This window comes from Schistocerca nitens, chromosome 9 (assembly GCF_023898315.1).
Source record: "Schistocerca nitens isolate TAMUIC-IGC-003100 chromosome 9, iqSchNite1.1, whole genome shotgun sequence".
Lineage (NCBI taxonomy): Eukaryota > Metazoa > Arthropoda > Insecta > Orthoptera > Acrididae > Schistocerca > Schistocerca nitens.
This window is the reverse complement of record NC_064622.1, coordinates 483844317-483862489: the sequence shown is the minus strand read 5'-3', so window position 1 is coordinate 483862489 and position 18173 is coordinate 483844317. Positions and strand designations below refer to the sequence as shown.

Genomic DNA, 18173 nt, shown 5'->3' with positions numbered 1-18173 from the left:
GTTCTTTGGGGCGTTATTTCAAACATTTCTTTGTGTGATATGTAAAATGTATAAGATTCAAACTGAAAACGTGTAATTTTATACATAAAAATACATATTCGGTGTAATGAGACCCAGCTACACGAACGCACATCATACACTCCTGGAAATTGAAATAAGAACACCGTGAATTCATTGTCCCAGGAAGGGGAAACTTTATTGACACATTCCTGGGGTCAGATACATCACATGATCACACTGACACAACCACAGGCACATAGACACAGGCAACAGAGCATGCACAATGTCGGCACTAGTACAGTGTATATCCACCTTTTCTCCCATGGAGACGATCGTAGAGATGCTGGATGTAGTCCTGTGGAACGGCTTGCCATGCCATTTCCACCTGGCGCCTCAGTTGGACCAGCGTTCGTGCTGGACGTGCAGACCGCGTGAGACGACGCTTCATCCAGTCCCAAACATGCTCAATGGGGGACAGATCCGGAGATCTTGCTGGCCAGGGTAGTTGACTTACACCTTCTAGAGCACGTTGGGTGGCACGGGATACATGCGGACGTGCATTGTCCTGTTGGAACAGCAAGTTTCCTTGCCGGTCTAGGAATGGTAGAACGATGGGTTCGATGACGGTTTGGATGTACCGTGCACTATTCAGTGTCCCCTCGACGATCACCAGTGGTGGACGGCCAGTGTAGGAGATCGCTCCCCACACCATGATGCCGGGTGTTGGCCCTGTGTGCCTCGGTCGTATGCAGTCCTGATTGTGGCGCTCACCTGCACGGCGCCAAACACGCATACGACCATCATTGGCACCAAGGCAGAAGCGACTCTCATCGCTGAAGACGACACGTCTCCATTCGTCCCTCCATTCACGCCTGTCGCGACACCACTGGAGGCGGGCTGCACGATGTTGGGGCGTGAGCGGAAGACGGCCTAACAGCGTGCGGGACCGTAGCCCAGCTTCACGGAGACGGTTGTGAATGGTCCTCGCCGATACCCCAGGAGCAACAGTGTCCCTAATTTGCTGGGAAGTGGTGGTGCGGTCCCCTACGGCACTGCGTAGGATCCTACGGTCTTGGCGTGCATCCGTGCGTCGCTGCGGTCCGGTCCCAGGTCGACGGGCACGTGCACCTTCCGCCGACCACTGGCGACAACATCGATGTACTGTGGAGACCTCACGCCCCACGTGTTGAGCAATTCGGCGGTACGTCCACCCGGCCTCCCGCATGCCCACTATACGCCCTCGCTCAAAGTCCGTCAACTGCACATACGGTTCACGTCCACGCTGTCGCGGCATGCTGCCAGTGTTAAAGACTGCGATGGAGCTCCGTATGCCACGGCAAACTGGCTGACACTGACGGCGGCGGTGCACAAATGCTGCGCAGCTAGCGCCATTCGACGGCCAACACCGCGGTTCCTGGTGTGTCCGCTGTGCCGTGCGTGTGATCATTGCTTGTACAGCCCTCTCGCAGTGTCCAGAGCAAGTATGGTGTGTCTGACACACCGGTGTCAATGTGTTCTTTTTTCCATTTCCAGGAGTGTAGAACGCAGTACGAGGCTAGAGGCTTAAGGTCATACTTCCGAGCTTTCTCTCTCACTTACGGCAGAGACAAAATGTGGAAGTAATGGTAGAAACAAACCTGATACACAAACCACGTAGTGCTGATCTCACGACGTACATACATATAATAGTAACCATACTATAATGTAATATCCTACTTTACGTGAGACAGGCTCGAAGTTTATACTAAAGCTCTTCCACTTAAAATAGCCATGTACAGGGATGTCCTTTATTATCGAAATCTTTCTTTTTGTCTACGATTTTCTTCTCAAGTATATGGTAAAATTTGTTTTCGTTTTCCAAAACATACTTAACGCATCATATTTATAAGTAACAATTTAATTATGTGAAAAACAAGAAAAGCAACAGTGGTGAGAGAAGCTGGCGAAAAAGGTGAAGAGTCTATCTCTCCAGCGTTTTATTAGTTTCTAGTGTCATACGACCCACGACAGTTACCGTTCTGTAATAATCACTCTGTAATATTAATGAATAAATAAATAAGAAAAAGATTACAATTTTAGGATAAACTAGGTGATTTTTTCAAGAGAAAAAGCTTCACAAATTGAGAAAGTCAATAGTCCACCTCTGGCACTCACGCAAGCGGCTATTCAGGTTTGCATTATTTGAGGAAATTTTTGGTTATGCTTCTGAAGGATATCTTCCAAATGTCTGCTGAATGGTGCGTTAGATCGTCAAAACCGCGAGCTGGTTGGAGGGATCTACCCATAACGTTCGAAAGTTCTTCAATTAGAGAGAGATCTGATGACCTCGCTGGCCCACATAGGGTTTGGCACGCACGAAGAAATGGAGTAGAATCTCTCGCCATGCCGAGTAGGCATTATCTTGCTGAGATATAAGACCAGAATGACTGGCCATGGATGACAACCAGAGGGGTCCTGACAAGAAAATAAATGGCACCCCCACATCATCGCTCCTTGTTATCGGGCTGTGTGACAGGCGACAGCCGTGATGGTATCCCACTGCTGTCCTTGGAGTCTCCATACACTCCTTCGGACTGGAATTTCATTGACTAGAGTGAAACTGTCTTCAGTGACGAGTCTTGCTTCGGTTTCAGCCCCAGTTATCACCGAAGATGTGTCGGGAGATTTCGCAGACAGCACTGGTATACCAACCTGACCCGACTGTCACTCAACATCCTGGGCCTACGTTTCAGCAAGATAATGCCCGACTGCACAGGGTCTCAGTTTGTATTGCTTGTCTTTGTGCTTGTCAAAACGTACCTCGGCCAGCTAGGTCGAGTGATCTCCCCCCAGATGACAACATTTGGAGCGCTATCGGAAAGGCTCTCCAACCAGCTCGGGATTTTGAGATTCTAACACGTGGATACTACAGAATTTTTGACGATATCCCCGAGGAGAATATCCAACAACACTGCCAATCTATGCCAGGCCAGTTTTGGACCAATGTGTTACTGACTTGCTCAATTTGTGAAGTTCTTCTTCTTGCATAAATCATACAAAGTATCTGAAACTGTAACCGTTTCTATCTGTGTATATGTACATCACATTTACCTGTTTCTGTCCCATTCAGATAATTCATTCGTGGTTCGTCTTTTTCTTTTTTTTTGTCTTAGGTGTATTTTGAAGAAATATGGAGGACTGACAGTCTGTTATGAAACAGTCGATGCTGAAATTGTAATGACTCTTAGATCATTAGAGATGGTGACCATTCATGGATTGTGAAACATTAGGGAAGGAAATTGGCCATACCTTTTTCATAGGTCCCATCCTGGCATTTGCCTGGATATTTGCATTTGGCAACCTACTATCGATAACTCAGTGTTGGTAATTGGAGTTTAACGTCCTTTCTGAGGGGAGCTTGTTGGAGGCAGTGTAAAAACTAATAATATGGAAAGTTAAGGAATGATAACGCTATGCTCCTTTCGAAGGCACTATCCTTGTATTTGCCAGGAGTGATCTGCAGAAGCCAAGGAATTCCTAAGCCGGCCGAAGTGGCCGTGCGGTTAAAGGCGCTGCAGTCTGGAACCGCAAGACCGCTACGGTCGCAAGTTCGAATCCTGCCTCGGGCATGGATGTTTGTGATGTCCTTAGGTTAGTTAGGTTTAACTAGTTCTAAGTTCTAGGGGACTAATAACCTCAGCAGTTGAGTCCCATAGTGCTCAGAGCCATTTGAACCAAGGAATTCCTAAATTTGTAGATCCTCAGGGTCATTTGATTCATCATCCTCCCAAACACAAATGCAATGTGTCAAGCTCTGCGCCGCCACGCTGGGTAAGTCAATATGGAGACCGATGAAGGATGAGATTCAATGATACGCAAGGGAGCGCAGGTGAGAGATAAACGTCACTTATTGTATGACGGAGAACCATAGACAATTGGCTATCTGTTATTAATGAGTCAATACAGAGATTCAAGGCAGTGTAACTGTGACGAAAAATTGAGTGAATGTAACTAAGAAATCGAAAGTGTACCTTACTATATGCTGCTAGTTGCAGACCATTATCTACTTATTGTCAATTACACAGTTTTGAAGGTTATACACTCCTGGAAATGGAAAAAAGAACACATTGACACCGGTGTGTCAGACCCACCATACTTGCTCCGGACACTGCAAGAGGGCTGTACAAGCAATCATCACACGCACGGCACAGCGGACACACCAGGAACCGCGGTGTTGGCCGTCGAATGGCGCTAGCTGCGCAGCATTTGTGCACCGCCGCCGTCAGTGTCAGCCAGTTTGCCGTGGCATACGGAGCTCCATCGCAGTCTTTAACACTGGTAACATGCCGCGACAGCGTGGACGTGAACCGTATGTGCAGTTGACGGACTTTGAGCGAGGGCGTATAGTGGGCATGCGGGAGGCCGGGTGGACGTACCGCCGAATTGCTCAACACGTGGGGCGTGAGGTCTCCACAGTACATCGATGTTGTCGCCAGTGGTCAGCGGAAGGTGCACGTGCCCGTCGACCTGGGACCGGACCGCAGCGACGCACGGATGCACGCCAAGACCGTAGGATCCTACGCAGTGCCGTAGGGGACCGCACCGCCACTTCCCAGCAAATTAGGGACACTGTTGCTCCTGGGGTATCGGCGAGGACCATTCGCAACCGTCTCCATGAAGCTGGGCTACGGTCCCGCACACCGTTAGGCCGTCTTCCGCTCACGCCCCAACATCGTGCAGCCCGCCTCCAGTGGTGTCGCGACAGGCGTGAATGGAGGGACGAATGGAGACGTGTCGTCTTCAGCGATGAGAGTCGCTTCTGCCTTGGTGCCAATGATGGTCGTATGCGTGTTTGGCGCCGTGCAGGTGAGCGCCACAATCAGGACTGCATACGACCGAGCACACAGGGCCAACACCCGGCATCATGGTGTGGGGAGCGATCTCCTACACTGGCCGTCCACCACTGGTGATCGTCGAGGGGACACTGAATAGTGCACTGTACATCCAAACCGTCATCGAACCCATCGTTCTACCATTCCTAGACCGGCAAGGGAACTTGCTGTTCCAACAGGACAATGCACGTCCGCATGTATCCCGTGCCACCCAACGTGCTCTAGAAGGTGTAAGTCAACTACCCTGGCCAGCAAGATCTCCGGATCTGTCCCCCATTGAGCATGTTTGGGACTGGATGAAGCGTCGTCTCACGCGGTCTGCACGTCCAGCACGAACGCTGGTCCAAGTGAGGCGCCAGGTGGAAATGGCATGGCAAACCGTTCCACAGGACTACATCCAGCATCTCTCCGATCGTCTCCATGGGAGAATAGCAGCCTGCATTGCTGCGAAAGGTGGATATACACTGTACTAGTGCCGACATTGTGCATGCTCTGTCGCCTGTGTCTATGTGCCTGTGGTTCTGTCAGTATGATCATGTGATGTATCTGACCCCAGGAATGTGTCAATAAAGTTTCCCCTTCCTGGGACAATGAATTCACGGTGTTCTTATTTCAATTTCCAGGAGTGTAGATTAAGGTCCTATGGGCAGTGAATACTTTAGTGTCAGAGAGCAAGTTTGGATTACAAAAGGATAGGGAAGAATATTAGGCGCGCCCTTCCCATAGGAACCATCCATGCATTTGCCTGCAGCGGTTTAGGAAAACCGCTGAATTCATTTGCCTGGAAGGTCCGACGTTTATTTGAGCAATTGTCCTCCAAAATTCTGGTTCATTGTGCAGATTGCTTCCCCATCTCGTTGGGTAAACCAAAATGGAAATAGAAGAAGGGGTAGCAGCGATAAAAGGGGTGAGTGAGTGCAAGTGAGAGATCACAAGTGTGTCTCATTGTATCTTGTATTATGAAAATGTCTGACTGAATAAATGTTACCGATAAGTTAATATGGAGATTGGAAGGCGGAAGAGCAGCAATGCAAGGGGTGAGTAAGTGTTGTGAGAATTCAGAAGCGTAACGTACTGTACTCATGGCAAGATGTAGACGATTCGCTACCTATCATCAATAGGTCAATATGTAGTACGAAAGTGGAAGAGGAATGAAGAAATTATGTCTATTAGTATCCACCTCTTCCTAAATAATTAACTAATTACAATGAGGGATGGAATGTTTCTGCTATTACTCGTTACTGTGTCCGAAATGCTAACACCACAAGTTGTTCTTTGCAAATTGTTGCATTTGAAGGGTTTCTCTGAGGAATTTCCTTTCTTCCTAGCTCGGTCGAGTGGTCGAGTGGGAAGTTTTCTTATCTTGTGTATTCTAAAGTTGTCACGATGTCCCCATTCGCCTTCTCTGCTGACTACAGTTCCTAGCCTGCGATCAATTAATGTAATGACAAGTGAGATTTCACAAAACCACTATGATGAGAATCTCAAAATGAAGGGATGTGGCCTTATTGTCTGCCTAGATCAATGAGAGGTATAACATAACAACCGTCTAGACAAAATTTTTATCTACACATACAGTGAATATTACCATAATACTCAGGATTCTTATTAAGTAAATATCGGACAATTCTAGTGTTTTAATCGAAAAACTTTCTGAATGCTATCGCAATACTATCTGTAAGGAGACCAGGGAGGGTTACTATCTTGATCAATAGGTACTACAGAACAGGAGTATAGAATACGAGCCGGTTACATTCTTGTGCTCTAATGTTCTTGCGTTGTACATACAAGAATTTATATATACTGATGACCAACAGCCGCGATCATCTATGGGAAATGGTTGAGAAATTGAGAAACCAGAAGTAGGCGACAAGATGTAGTCGTCAACGCCTCGTGGCAGAATGTGGACGTCTGACGCTTACCCACTCTGTAAAATAAAGTAGGTGACTATATGTGGCGTACCTCACGACAGACTACAGTACTGGTACAGGCACAAGTGTTTCGGACCAAACTATTCAGCACACAACACTGAACTTGCGGATCCGCAGCAGACGACCCCAGTGTTGACGAAACGACATCGTCAATTACGATGCAGGGGGCGGGGGGGGAGGGGGGACTACAGGATCATCGAGACTGAATCGTGAACCAATGCAAACATGTCACCCAATCAGATGTAACACGTTTGTTGTTACACCAAGTTGGTAGTAGTATCCAGATACGCCGATATCCAGGCTGACGGCTGCTGGAAACAGGCACCACACCACGGATGTGAGATGATGGGTACATTATTATGCTAGGGTGGACAATCACTTGTACTTCCATGGCGCCTGTGGTAGTAACCACAGGCACCATCACATCTATGGAGCACTTGAACATTACTGCATGCTTGATGTCTTCCATGATGGCCATCGCATCTATCAGCAGTATAATTGTCCTGCCATGAGGCTAGAATCATGGTACAGTGGATAGAGGACCATGATAGTAAACCCATGTTGGTGTTTTTACTACCAAATTCACCGGATCTGACGCCAAAGGAAAATGTCTGGGACGGTATGGGAGCCAGTTCTATGCTCTCTAGCCACTGGCCCGTACTTCAGCGGAATTTCGTGACCTGTGCCTTGACATCCAAATGCCGTGTATGAACGAAAACCAGAATATCTGCTGCATGGCTTTCCACATGTGGATGAACGCGCTGTTAAGCAAGTTTTTCATAACGTTTTGGCTCATCACTATCGCAATGCTTATAAGCCTAATAATAATTCTATATTTATTAATGTTAGATGCGCTTACCGTTTCCAAGATTTCATTTACCTATTGTCATACTGAACAGCCAACAGCTCGTAAGTTACATAAACATTAAAACTTGTGCCAACAGTCAAGAATGATGTTACAATACATAGTTTCTCATGATAATTGTACCAGGATATTCCATTTGATGACAGTCTCTCGAAAATATACTGCTATAGTATGACAGTAAATCACTATTATGATGAGTACTTCAGCGTATTTTTACAGTCATTATGTGTTTATACGTACAATGGTTTCCTTCCAGAAAGACGGATGAAGAAGTCGAGAATATGTGCAGGCAAGACTTCGAGGAAGAAGTGGCAGATTGTGTACCACACGACTGAAGTTGTCACAATTGGCTGACAATACCACAGAACTGGCCTCAGAGGAACCTCTGTGTCATTTACCTTCATCAGATTCTTCATAATGTCTCCCCAGGTGATGCGGTTCTGATCCCCAATAGTTATGTTGCAAACATATGGACTCGGCTGCCTGTAACAAACGACAAGTTAGCGTAGATCAGTGAACTGTAAATTGCCCCAGTCCTGGGCAATTTTTCTTTGTTACTGTTTAGAATGCTATTTTTCTTTTTTAGTGTTTAAAATATTTTCTATGATTTAACCGACACAAGTTACATTTACTAAAAATATCGCAATCATTTTTAAATTATGTATTGTTTTGATGAAAGAGACCTACTATTTTAGTTACTAATAACTGCTGGTATCTGGTTAACAATTTTTTCTTTTTCTTGGGCCTTTCACCCACATCTCTGCAGGGTTGCCATTGTTACTCTTAGAGCTAACACAGATAACTTAAGGAGGTGACAAGGTCTCATCCTCTCACTACCTAGTCACCGACCACGTGGATAATGTGTCCAGAGTTATCCATGCGAAAGTCTGTAAACGCTTCCCGAATATTTGCGAATCGTGTACTTGAGACCCAGGCACTCGCCTCAAGTCGCTTGGAATGACAGAGAACCTAATTGAGGTCGACTGTACATGGAGTTGATGTCCGATTACGAATCCACCGTGCTCTCGACTACGGTAACAATAGTTTATCCTCCATTGGTAGGAGAGTAATGCAAGTAGTCCAGCCCAGTAACAGAGCACAAGCGGTCGAGATACAGTATCGTAAAGGTCAGTGTTCAGTATGGAGGCTGCTGAGATGCTCACATCCTGGATTCAGCTCTGGCAGAGTACACAGTTTGAGATTGCCTCCTCCTCTCCCCTCACCCCTCCCTTTTACTCAAATATAGAATTATTGCTTACAGTCGTCCCCATCTTCATGCGTCACACATGCTTCATTTATAGTTTAGAAAATGCAATCTCCTTTTTCTTTCTTTCCTTACTTGTTATGCCTAGGTAAACACTGCGTTTTAACTTTTTAGCTTGGTTTGGCAGGTTCCTTCTCCTCTTCCCGAAACCTATTAATTCGCTGTGTATTGTTTGTTACGTTCCCCTGTACCCAGTTTTATAGCAGTCTTTTCAGTTTTTTTCTGAAAATATGAGATTGTGCGTCTGAAAAACAGTTTACTTACTTTTCCAAAGTAATTTCAGAGAAACTACGCCATCATCTCTGGTTTCCTTTATTCTTTTTACTTGAAAGTCATTGCAAAGTTTCTATGTTTGTTGCAGTTATTTTCGTCATAGAGGATCACACGTTTGTTCATTAGGCTTAACTATATTCATGAATGAAAGCCGTGGCCATGACTTGTTTTTTATGTGTTTGGAAAGATGGCGAAGACCAGTACAGCTTCCACACTGAGGCCGGGGTAATACTCCAACGGCACATATCCAGAACTGATTAGTGGCCAATCTTGTCAACTGTTCTTTCTTAAATTGTGTTACAAAAACTGTAGATTTCAGAATCCTGCTTTGGATAATTTTTAAGATTAAAAGTTGAATAGTTGCCCAAAGATATTTGCTCTAAGTAAATAGTATTATCAAGTATGACTGGAATCGCTAACTTGTCTCGGTTTGGAAAAATAATTCTGGTTAACATCTGATCTGTAAAGTAAATGGCCATTATCTTACAATAATTGCTCTGGAGCAGGCCAAATTATTCGACTGAACCTTCATCAGGTTTATTTGTTGTTTAAAATACACTGTTTGAATTTTCGGTGTGTGTTTTCCCTGTTACCCAATCATCTACGCCTATATTTTGTAAGTTAGATCAGCAGCAGTTGCATGTATGTTTCTTAACGTTATAGGAACGATTTTTATATACTTGAACACATAATACCGACAAGTTTTGGATTCTTTAATGTGTGGTACAATAAATGAAGTAAACTCTTCGATAAATGCAGCTCAATCTCTAAGTTTGAACAATAGTGCTGCTATAATCGAATACGCGATGTGTGTCCTCTTTTAATGTACTAAATCAGTAGGTTGTGACAGTAGTGCCACATGTGGTTTGTACTCGAGATAATTATGTATTTGATAAATAATTTTATCTTTGTGTTGAAATATGGAATTTTTCTGGCTTTGTGGAAACTTTTCCATCATTCTCTTTGGCTACTTTGTGTCCTTACATTTCGCAATTGCGGCATTACAAATTTATCACTGTCTATTACGAACAAATTCTTTCAAAATACATCATTTTTCTACAGTTTGTTATGTCAAAGTGTCGAAGAAAAGTTACGTCCCTGTAAAAAACATGCTACAACGAGTGGGACCCCAAACAAATCTAATAAAAACTATGTAATCCAATTAATAACATCGATTATACTTCCCTAGTGTGCAATATGATGTATCATCACTTTCCCCCCTAAAATGGTGCATTAACGAAGAAATTCTAAAAACGGCAGGTGATGAAAGTTCCACCAGTAGCATAGATAATTCAGAAATATAATTATGCCACTTCATTTGGTAATTCACAGTGATTTTTATGGATTAAGTGAAAACTATACATCAGATGCTCTCTTCTGATAACTGACGGCTACGGAAGAGTAATTCAGAATGTCTAATTGCGTGTGTCAAATACCACTTCTTGCGTGCTTGGCACACTATTTAATAGAACATGTGTTTCATACAATTACAGATTTGGTCAGGTTCGCTTTCTACTTAGCCGCATTTGTGCTGGGAACGAACTAACAGCTCAATGCTTAGCACATTATTTCTATCTGCATGGGTATTGTGCTCTTATAGGACAATTCCGATGCGGAAACATTATTTAGGCCTCAAATGAGATGGCCTTTGCATACTTAGCATGTTATTTTTGTCTGCATGTATATTGTACTGTTATAGGGCAATTCAGATACAGAAACAGCACTGGCGCACTAATTAGAGAGATCGCAGTCATGTTTTAGGCGGGACGGGGAAATAATATTTTGAGGCTTCACTTAAACGTTTTATGTGTGTGTGTGTGTGTGTGTGTGTGTGTGTGCTTAGGTATTTTTCGTAGAAATTTTAGACATTATGATGACACAGACATCGACATTTTGTATGTCTGTGCTTACATCCTTCTGCATACGTTTTGGATATGCAAGTAACAACGTGACACTTGACCAGTATAAAACAGACAAACTCGATTACTGTTACTGTATAAAGTTGTGATTTTTTTTTGGTATTGTTAGAGCAGCTGAAACTATACAAACTGAAACATAAATACCTTAAAAGCTGAGCAGCGAATGATTCTTGCAGACGACTAAACAGTTCATGCACACCAATCTCAATATTGTAAGACCATGTATTAAGGAGCACTCGTAATTTGCGATGAGTCCCAGAGCAACAGAACATTGCTCATTCACATATGAGTAACGTTAAAAAAAGCCTTTCAGAGTGTCATCCACAAATATACATTACAGGAAGGACTCAACAAATTTGCTCTGCCCATATAAACCCATCAATGGTGACAGACATACTCAAAGACGCTAAAATTTGCCACGAATATAAAGAGGCCATGCACCACATCATTGTATGAATCGGTATGGACACCGGAAATGTCACCTCACCTGGTGTCGAATTACATGGCGTTCCAACAGCAATTATCAACCACAATGGCCCCTAGAAACATTCGTAACAGCAAACCACACTTAAGACTCATGCCGGTACATACGTCTGTCATTCTCTCTCTAGGAAGCGGCTTGTGCTCGATAGTAACGAGTGAACTTAGGTGCATGACGGGCTAGTATAAACAACTGCGTAGCCACCACAGGCATGGACGTCGTAGCACCCGCGTGCCTGCCGACAAGAAGTCACCGCCCTCTCTCTTTTCATGTCACACTTCGCAAGCAAGAATCACGAGGCCCTCTCGAACAACACGTCTGCCTCAGCCATCTTGCCGAGTGGTAGTGCTGACCTTGGCTCAAGGGGAAACATATGTGAACAAGCAGTGCTTGCACAGTGACACTTGGGTGCATCACACATATGCTGGCAGGGTCTTAAATAGCGCAGCTGAAATATTGTGGCAGAAATTTGCAGACATCTAACAGTTTGCGTGAAATTTCATGGAACAAGCTATATGCACGGAAAGTTTTAAATTTCACAATTTTTGATTTGTTAAAGTGTGAAACTATAATCGAACTAACTTCGTTAGAAAGTGCATCTTAAACCGTAAGCCAAGTCAGTAGTGCTATTGTGCATGCCATGTGTATTTTTAATGTTGCAGAACAATTACGTTGATATTAGAGCCACAAATGTGCTGTACTTGAAATATTTATATATTGTGATAAATAATACAGGCAAAATTATATTCGAACAGTGATCATAATTTCGTTCACGATCAGAGAACTGTAATTATACTTGTGCATTGCAATAAGTAACTAAATATGTTTTGTACTCGAAATCTGTATATATTTGATAAATAATTTTATTTCGGTTCAAAGGTTACTATTCGAAGTATCGAACTTTCCTCTCTTTTAAAACTCATCCATCATTGCCCTGGTCCGTGGAATGTATTTCCATTTCGTAATTGGAGCATTATAAGTTTGTCTATGTGTGATACGAAAATATGGAGTTTATGCGACACAACCCGTTAAATATCTAATGAAAACGAATCGCGTTTGGATGGGCTTTTTCTGTTCAATTGTCGGAAAAATCTGATGATAGTGGATACACATGCTATCATGGGTGGGTCCCAGAGTACTGCGAGAAAGAAGTTATATTAACCAATAAATAACCTCGATTATATTTTGTTATAGTGTCCACCACATGCTGCATTACTTTCTCGCCCCCGCCCTTCCCTCCCTCTAAAATGGTGCTTAGTCAGGTGAAGCATTATTGAAAAACTTTTGAAAATATCTGACAAAGGAAGTTAAGTATTTGTACCAGCAGTAATATATCCTGAAGTAGGCCTAAATTTGGAATGTCAATATCTTTACATATTTTGATAAACACTACACGGAATTTAGAAATGGAAACAGCATTGTGGCATTTCATTTGAAAGTCCTTAGTCATGTTTTAGGTTTCAGTTTTAAGCTATATGTTAACTGCTCACTTACAGTCGTTGACAGAGAACTGTAATTCAAAATGTTTATTAGTATGTGTCAACTGTCACAGACCGCCTATTTGGCGCAGTATTTAAGACAACACATGTTTAGCACTAGTTCGCTTCTGTATGTAGCCTCATTCATGTGAAAATTAGTGTGTCAGCTGCCTGCTTAGCGTCTTATTTTTAACCGCATGTGTTTCGTACGGTTATAGAACAATTTACACATTGGGAGAGCGGTGTTGCACTTAGTTCAAGAGTACACAGTCATGCTTTAGACACAAATTATGAGCGATAATCGACACGTGAGTAATATTTTGAATCTGGACATAAAGAGTGGGCGCGCGTGCCTGTGTGTGTGTGTGTGTGTGTGTGTGTGTGTGTGTGTGTGTGCGTGCGTGAGAGAGAAAAGAGTGTTTTAAGGTGTTTAGGAGTTTTTGTAGATATTTTAAATACGTGCTGTGTATGAAGTCATATGGTGCACAGCAACGGCTACAGATGACACCACCAGCCAGGCACTCTCCACAGCAGGTACCACTCAGAGCAGGTCTGTCGCCACATACATGGGGCTCGTGGATAACACCTATTTATGCTCCTGCATCAAGATTTTCAAGTAGTCGGCTCCATAAACTTCTAGTTATGACAGCCACGACAGGACGGCACTGATACCGCTAACTATTTCCCTCTTCCCGGAAATAGAGCACAGAGGATCATTATTCTGTCAGTCACGGATAATGCAGACACACAGCAAGTTGCAGTCCCACTTTGCCGATTTGCAATTATCAGTTGCATTTGATCAGTTTGCACATTGCCTGCTCGCATAGCCGACACAGAGCAACAGTTGCTACTGTTACAGCCATCCACAGTGAACGTTGGATAGTAAATGCGAGGTACCAAAGTGATGTTCGTATTCAGGTCAAGAACACGAAACTGATAATTATGTAGTCCATACTGAACTTCTACAGGTTAGACAGTTCTCGTTGGCTATGTTAGATTATATTACTGAACAGACTTTTACAGAGCCATACATAAATCGCCACTCAAAGCAAAATATTTCGTTGCACATTATTCTAATAAATGCTACTGTTTCTTTTTTTTTTTTATTTTTCATCAGTCTACTGACTGGTTTGATGCGGCCCGCCACGAATTCCTTTCCTGTGCTAACCTCTTCATCTCATAGTAGCACTTGCAGCCTACGTCCTCAATTATTTGCTTGACGTATTCCAACCTCAATCTTCCTCTCCAGTTTTTGCCCTCTACAGCTCCCTCTAGTACCATGGAAGTCATTCCCTCATGTCTTAGCAGATGTCCTATCATCCTGTCCCTTCTCCTTATCAGTGTTTTCCACATATTCCTTTCCTCTCCTATTCTGCGTAGAACCTCCTCATTCCTTACCTTATCAGTCCACCTAATTTTCAACATTCGTCTATAGCAACACATCTCAAATGCTTCGATTCTCTTCTGTTCCGGTTTTCCCACAGTCCATGTTTCACTACCATACAATGCTGACTCCAGACGTACATCCTCAGAAATTTCTTCCTCAAATTAAGGCCGGTATTTGATATTAGTAGACTTCTCTTGGCCAGAAATGCCTTTTTTGCCATAGCGAGTCTGCTTTTGACGTCCTCCTTGCTCCGTCCGTCATTGGTTATTTTACTGCCTAGGTAGCAGAAATCCTTAACTTCATTGACTTCGTGACCATCAATCCTGATGTTAAGTTTCTCGCTGTTCTCATTTCTACTATTTCTCATTACCTTCGTCTTTCTCCGATTTACTCTCAAACCATACTGTGTACTCATTAGACTGTTCATTCCGTTCAGCAGATCATTTAATTCTTCTTCACTTTCACTCAGGATAGCAATGTCATCAGCGAATCGTATCATTGATATCCTTTCACCTTGTATTTTAATTCCACTCCTGAATCTTTCTTTTATTTCCATCATTGCTTCCTCGATGTACAGAATGAAGAGTAGCGACGAAAGGCTACAGCCTTGAATGAGATTTTCACTCTGCAGCGGAGTGTGAGCTGATATGAAACTTCCTGGCAGATTAAAACTGTGTGCCCGACCGAGACTCGAACTCGGGAACTTTGCCTTTCGCGGGCAAGTGCTCTACCAACTGAGCTACCGAAGCACGACTCACGCCCGGTACTCACAGCTTTACTTCCGCCAGTTCGAGTCTCGGTCGGGCACACAGTTTTAATCTGCCAGGAAGTTTCATATCGGCTACAGCCTTGTCTTACACCCTTCTTAATACGAGCACTTCGTTCTTGATCCTCCACTCTTATTATTCCGTCTTAGTTGTTGTACATATTGTATATGACCCGTCTCTCCCTATAGCTTACCCCTACTTTTTTCAGAATCTCGAACAGCTTGCACCATTTTATATTGTCGAACGCTTTTTCCAGGTCGACAAATCCTATGAAAGTGTCTTGATTTTTCTTTAGCCTTGCTTCCATTATTAGCCGTAACGTCAGAATTGCCTCTCCCGTCCCTTTACTTTTCCTAAAGCCAAACTGATCGTCACCTAGCGCATTCTCAATTTTCTTTTCCATTCTTCTGTATATTATTCTTGTAAGCAGCTTCGATGCATGAGCTGTTAAGCTGATTGTGCGATAATTCTCGCACTTGTCAGCTCTTGCCGTCTTCGGAATTGTGTAGATGATGCTTTTCTGAAAGTCAGATGGTATGTCGCCAGACTCATATATTCTACACACCAACGTGAATAGTCGTTTTGTTGCCACTTCCCCCAATGATTTTAGAAATTCTGATGGAATGTTATCTATCCCTTCTGCCTTATTTGACCGTAAGTCCTCCAAAGCTCTTTTAAATTCCGATTCTAGTACTTGATCCCCTATCTCTCCTAAATCGACTCCTGTTTCTTCTTCTATCACATCAGACAAATCTTCACCCTCATAGAGGCTTTCAATGTATTCTTTCCACCTATCTGCTCTCTCCTCTGCATCTAACAGTGGAATTCCCGTTGCACTTTTAATGTTACCACCGTTGGTTTTAATGTCACCAAAGGTTGTTTTGACTTTCCTGTATGCTGAGCCTGTCCTTCCGACAATCATATCTTTTTCGATGTCTTCACATTTTTCCTGCAGCCATTTCTTATTAGCTTCCCTGCACTTCCTATATATTTCATTCCTCAGCGACTTGTAGTTCTGTATTCCTGATTTTCCCGGAACATGTTTGTTCAAAAATGGTGCAAATGGCTCTGAGTACCATGGGACTCAATTGCTGAGGTCAGAAGTCCCCTAGAACTTAGAACTACTTAAACCTAACTAACCTAAGGACAACACACACATCCGGATTCGAACCTGCGACGGTAGCGGTCGCGCGGTTCCAGACTGTAGCGCCAGAACCGCTCGGCCACCAGCGGCCGGCGAACATGCTTGTACTTCCTCCTTTCATCAATCAACTGAAGTATTTCTTCTGTTACCCATGGTTTCTTCGCAGCTACCTTCTATGTACCTATGTTTTCCTTCCTAACTTCTGTGATGGCCCTTTTTAGAGATGTCCATTCCTCTTCAACTGTACTGCCTACTGCGCTATTCCTTATTGCTGTATCTATAGCGTTAGAGAACTTCAAACGTATCTCGTCATTCCTTAGTACTTCCGTATCCCACTTCTTTGCGTATTGATTCTTCCTGACTAACGTCTTGAACTTCAGCCTACTCTTCATCACTACTATATTGTGATCTGAGTCTACATCTGCTCCTGGGTACGCCTTACAATCCAGTATCTGATTTCGGAATCTCTGTCTGACCATGATGTAATCTAATTGAAATCTTCCGGTATCTCCCGGCCTTTTCCAAGTATACCTCCTCCTCTTGTGATTCTTGAACAGGGTATTCGCTATTACTAGCTGAAACGTGTTACAGAACTCAATTAGTCATTCTCCTATTTCATTCCTTGTCCCAAGCCCATATTCTCCTGTAACATTTTCTTCTACTCCTTCCGCTAAAACTGCATTCCAGTCACCCATGACTATTAGATTTTCGTCCCCCTTTACATACTGCATTATCCTTTCAATATCCTCATTCACTTTCTCTATCTGTTCATCTTCAGCTTGCGACGTCGGCATGTATACCTGAACTATCGTTGTCGGTGTTGGTGTGCTATCGATTCTGATTAGAACGACCCGGTCACTGAACTGTTCACAGCAACACACCCTCTGCCCTACCTTCCTATTCATAACGAATCCTACACCTGTTATACCATTTTCTGCTGCTGTTGATATTACCCGATACTCATCTGACCAGAAATCCTTCCACTTCACTTCACTGACCCCTACTATATCTAGATTGAGCCTTTGCATTTCCCTTTTCAGATTTTCTAGTTTCCCTACCACGTTCAAGCTTCTGACATTCCACGCCCCGACTCATAGAACGTTATCCTTTCGTTAATTATTCAATATTTTTCTCATGGTAACCTCCCCCTTGGCAGTTCCCGCCCCCCTCCCCCCCCCCCCCCGGAGATCCGAATGGGGGACTATTCCGGAATCTTTTGCCAATGGAGAGATCATCATGACACTTCTTCAATTACAGGCCACATGTCCTGTGGATACACGTTACGTGTCTTTAATGCAGTGGTTTCCATTGCCTTCTGCATCCTCATGTCGTTGATCATTGCTGATTCTTCCGCCTTTAGGGGCAATTTCGCACCCCTAGGATAAGAGAGTGCCCTGAACCTCTATCCGCTCCTCCGCCCTCTTTGACAAGGCCGTTGGCAGAATGAGGCTGACTTCTTATGCCGGAAGTCTTCGGCCGTCAATGCTGATTATTTATCAAAATTTAGGCAGTGGCGGGGATCGAACCCGGGACCGAAGACGTTTTTGATTATGAATCAAAGACGCTACCCCCTTTTTTTTCTTTTTTCTTTTAGAATCTAAACATCTTTTGTCTTTCGCTCTATCAAGAATAAAAATGGAAATGAGCGTTCGGTGTCACTGGCCGTGAGGCCCCTTGCGGGTCAGGTCCGGCCGCCTTGGTACAGGTCTTATTACATTCGACGCCACACTTTATTTTTTTATTTTTTTTATTTTCTTTTTTCTTTTTTTTCATTATTTTCGTTTTTTTTCTTG

At 43.6% G+C, this 18173-nt stretch overlaps 1 protein-coding gene across 1 annotated transcript in view; it reads right to left on the bottom strand.

Annotated features, from left to right (window-relative positions):
* LOC126203166 (fatty acyl-CoA reductase 1-like) overlaps positions 1-18173 on the bottom strand; it is a 206687-nt gene that overhangs the window by 23350 nt on the left and 165164 nt on the right. The window contains exon 7 of the mRNA XM_049937407.1: positions 7908-8150. Coding sequence (XP_049793364.1) covers positions 7908-8150 — 243 coding nt within the window. The remainder of the gene's footprint in view (positions 1-7907; positions 8151-18173) is intronic.